Source organism: Lampetra fluviatilis, chromosome 3 (genome assembly GCF_964198595.1).
Source record: "Lampetra fluviatilis chromosome 3, kcLamFluv1.1, whole genome shotgun sequence".
Classification (NCBI taxonomy): Eukaryota; Metazoa; Chordata; class Hyperoartia; order Petromyzontiformes; family Petromyzontidae; genus Lampetra; species Lampetra fluviatilis.
Window position 1 is genome coordinate 4921336 of NC_136277.1, and position 4620 is coordinate 4925955.

The 4620-nt window shown below is 48.9% G+C and overlaps 1 protein-coding gene across 1 annotated transcript in view; it reads left to right on the plus strand.

Moving 5' to 3' along the window:
- Nucleotides 1-3977, plus strand: part of LOC144948036 (zinc metalloproteinase nas-13-like) — a 6152-nt gene extending 2175 nt beyond the window's left edge. The window contains exons 2-5 of the mRNA XM_078877467.1: nt 3-116; nt 1354-1471; nt 3126-3313; nt 3919-3977. Of these exons, the coding sequence (XP_078733593.1) occupies nt 3-116; nt 1354-1471; nt 3126-3313; nt 3919-3977 (479 nt within the window). The remainder of the gene's footprint in view (nt 1-2; nt 117-1353; nt 1472-3125; nt 3314-3918) is intronic.
- The last annotated feature ends 643 nt before the right edge of the window (nt 3978-4620 follow it).

A 4620-nucleotide genomic window follows, 5' to 3' on the forward strand; every position in this document is an offset into this window, starting at 1 on the left:
AGGAGCGCCCTCGCCTTGTGGAGTCAAGGATGGCCCCTCCGCAGGCAGAGTGGGATGCTGGCCCCAGGGCACGGGTGGCCAGGTGTGCATCCCGTACAAGCTCTCCGCTGCCTTCTGTGAGTGCCTCCCACACCACAGCGCGCTCAATCTGCTCCGTCGCTGCAGGGTTTACAATGCGCTCATCTTTTTTATGTTTCAGTGTAATCACTACAATGTCGCATTGCATCTAGTTCACTGTTGATACTGGTCCAAGTGTTATTTATATGCGAGTGAGGCATTATTGATACATGGGTGAAGCGTGATTGAGGTGTTTGTAAGGCATTATTCATTCGCCAGTGAGGTGTTATTAATGTGCATGTGAGGTGGGAGTGAGGTGCTAGTGAGGTGCGATTGAGGCACCAGTGAAGCGTGAGTGATACGCCAGCGAGGTGCTAGTGAGGTGTGAGGCTCTCGTGAGGAGTTAGCGAGGCACGAGTGAGGCGGCCGTGTGTCCCGTGCCTCGTGTGTAAATCCATCTCATGACATCACGCGACCACTCACGGCTCCCGCGCCAGAGGGAGACACGACCGCTCCGCACCGTGGCCAGCTTCACCAGAGTTCCGCTAGGCCGTGATGCCCATTGTAATCGTGCCGATTCTCACCATGCCAGCCGTGTGCCAGGAGAGTTTCACTCAGCTTCGGTTACATGATTGACAGTGACGCGAATTCGAGTGTTACTCAGTGGAGGTCACATGTCTGGAGAACCAGTCCCGTACAGTCACGTGCAGCGACTGTGCGCATTACAGTGCCACAGAAACCCCATCCTGCAGTGCGCTGCTTAGCAGCCGAAGCCCCTTCAGCCGGCCTCCTGCACCCCACACTGCACGGCACTCGCTCCTATCCTGTCCATCTCATGACATCACAGTGGTGCCTACATTCATCACTGCGGTTATATACCCATGTATGCCCGTGTTGGTCAAATCCCAAATACAATGTGATGCGATTTGATGACATTCATTGGTGATCAGGCAGAGACCATGAGCTCACTACGCTTGAGAGCCCAGTTTTATCAGGGTGGCTGAAACCCGGTGTGGATCTCAGGATCTCAGTGGTGCTGGCTCAGTGTCTGTAAAGAGGCATTATCCCTGAGCCACCGAACCACCTCCAGGCTGTTCCTGTTCATGGCGATGTCAAAGCCAAGAGAGTGAGCTGTTGCTTCTCGCTCGAGTCCCTTTGCGTCAGAATGGGGGTCTAAGGGTACGGCCCTGCATATGAGTGGATTCTAATGCGGGATTAGTGACTCTGACACTGTGTCAGTGTACAAATAACTCGTGTGCCAGTTATAAATATACTTGGGCATTCTGCTTTTGTCAGACGACTATGACGTGGAGGCGATCATGCAGGCGACACAAGAGTTTGAGAAGAAAACCTGCGTCCAGTTCAAACCCCATGCAGGAGAAACGGACTTCATTCACATCCAGGACTTGGGCGGGTGAGGGATTCACACCCCAGATTCACACCAATAATTAACTCCAAGCATTTTCTACCAGTATTCACTCCTAGCATCCACACTCAGCTTCACTCCCAGTATTTACACCCAGCATTCACTCCCATCATTCACTCCCATCATTAACCCCCAATATTCACTCCCAGCATTAACTCCCATCTTTAACTCCCATCATTCAATCCTATCATTCACTCCCATTATTAACCCCCAATATTCACTCCCAGCATTAACTCCCAACAATCACTCCCATTATTAACTCCCATCATTCAATCCCATAATTCACTCACATAATTCACTCGCATCATTCACTCCCATCATTAACTACCAACAATCACTCCCATCATTAACTCCCATCATTCAATCCCATCATTCACTCGCATCATTCACTCCCAACATTCACTCCCATCATTCATTCCCATCATTAACTCCCAACATTCACTCCCAGAGTTCACTCCCATTATGAACTCTCAGAGTTCACTCCCATGATCACTCCCAGCATTAACTCCCATCATTCAATCCCATCATTCACTCCCATCATTAACCCCCAATATTCACTCCCAGCATTAACTCCCATCATTAACTCCCAACAAACAATCCCATCATTAACTCCCATCATTCAATCCCATCATTAACTCCCAACATTAACTCCCAACATTTACTCCCATCATTCACTCCCATTATTAATTCCCAACATTCACTCTCATCATTCACTCCCATCACTCATTCCCATCATTCACTACCATCATTCACTCACTCTCTCGTGGTACTCGTGTAAACGAGACAACGCCTGCACTGATTTTTGAGCTTTTAGCAGGGTGCGCTTAGTTCCACTCTCCTCTGTGCCATGCTGTGTTTATGTTGCAGTAGCATTTGTAATTGCGTTTGGATTTATTGGAGCCAATGCATTTTCTGTGCTTGCCATGGCCACTCACTGCCCTGTGCTGGGACTCTGATGGGTGGTAGCACGGTGAGGTAATGAAGATAGCGGGAACTTCAATAAATGTATTTAACACGGTTGTTGAGCACAGGCCCAGTTGTAACAGGAAGCGTTGACACGTGTGTTGAATTGAGCACGGTTATAAGAGCTGGGGAAAGTGACTGTGGGAGCAACATCCAAAGAGGAGCAGCGCAAGGGAGGAATCAGGAAGAGAAGCGTGGTGAGCTGCAGTGCGGTGGGTGAACTCGGCGTGGCTGAGACCAAACCGTCTCAACATGGGTGGAGGAATCAATAAGTGAAGTTCACGAGATCGGTCATCGTGGTGATAGAAGAGTGATAAGGAGGTGACTAACCACCAGTGAGTGGATGAATGAGTGAGTTCTAGTTTATCAGTCACCCTGAGAGCTTTACGTTGAATGTGTCCAAGAGCAGCAAGGCAATAACTGAGTGCTGCACCCCAGATAAGACAGCAATACTCCAACTTGTGCAGAACGTGTGTTTTGTACAACAGTAATTGCTCAGGTTTTAAATAAGACCTTGGCAGAGAAAATAAATCAAAGATGTTTCAACACCTCCTTAGCCAAAACAGCCATTACATGACAGGTCACATGAGATTGTTATACCAATGAGATTCATGGTTTACTTTGGATAAGATAACATTTGTTATCTATGATGAAACATCTCATGCCTCGTTTCCTCCAGACCTCTCAGCAAGAGCTGGTCACTGCTGGGGAAGCAGGGGGGGGAGCAGCCGCTGTCCCTGGAGCCCGGCAAGGTTACCAAGGGCACGGTTCTGCACGAATTGATGCACGCGCTCGGCTTCCAGCACGAGCACTGCCGCAGCGACCGTGACAAGCACGTCTGGGTGGTGCCAGAGAATATCAAGGAAGGTGAGAGACATCAGCAGCAGCATCACCCTCAGCAGCCACCGTCTGTCTGGTGAAGATATTTTATGGAGAGAGATGTTTAATCAACACAAAACATACTGTGAATAATGTCGGGGTAATGAAGGGTGGAAAATGTCTCATTCTAGATGAAACCAGACTGCACCTCCGATTTCCGCACCTCCGATTAGCACGGTGGGCTATGTACCGTGCGAAAGACGTTCAACATATAGACTAATTAATTATCCAAGGGAAGGTGGTGCACATGAAGTTTCCAGTCACACCTCACACCACACATTGCCAATACTCGGCAGCGTCTGACAGCCTCTGGACATCAGATGAAGTGGAAACACGCCTCAACATTGCTAACAAGCAAACGTCTGTGTAACCTGCACACCCTTACCGGCAGCAGCACGCGAGCGATGCACCTAAGTCCACTTCTCATTAACGCCCAGTTGAAGATGGTGCCGACAAGAGGTGTTGGGAACGCACCCTCCCTGTACCTCTGCCTGGCTTGTGCCTCTGCGCTGCTGGATCTGGGACGATGGAGGCTCGTGCGAGCGAACACGTGCATCTTGCTCCCTGTCGTTGCTCAACGAGCGGCTCGCCAGCCTTGCTCGGCCACGTGAATGCGGCACCGCAGCCGCCCGGCTCGGTGGAGCTCCCCTAAAGGGCACGGAGCAAATGAACGTCTCACTTGGGCGATAATAACGAGAAATACACACCCTGAATAGGCCTTCGTGGTCAAATAAATGACATTAATCAAGAGATTTTAATATTATTTATTTATCTCACGGTAAATAATGGAAACAGTTATAGACGATTAAACACAATGATATGATCCCAGTTGAAATACATCCTAGTTTCATAGTTACATGAATCTCATTGGGCACTCATGTGGCTAAAGAGAGAACACAGCAACAGATGACAAATCGTGGTGCTGTCTTACATAGAGACCACTCAGATGATGTCTCGAGTCTCTATGATCTTTCAAGGATCCATAAAAGACAGGCAGAAATAATCCATCTGATGGTTAAATAAAGTATGTTAGTAAATAAATAATGGATCTATGATGTTATACATGAGACAGTCCACTGCTAGATGAGGGTCTCCCTGTGTCCTATTGGCCATGGAGGTTATTTCACCTAACTTCACCACGCTGGCCTGGCGGGTTAGTGAAGGGGATGGAGTACAGAACCACAGTGCATTGTGCTGCACTGCCCTCTGATCCCCACAATGCCTTCTGCACCTTTTGGATGCGTGGTCATCACACATCCCAACCACTATCTAGGCCTGAGCCTAACTTAGCTTCT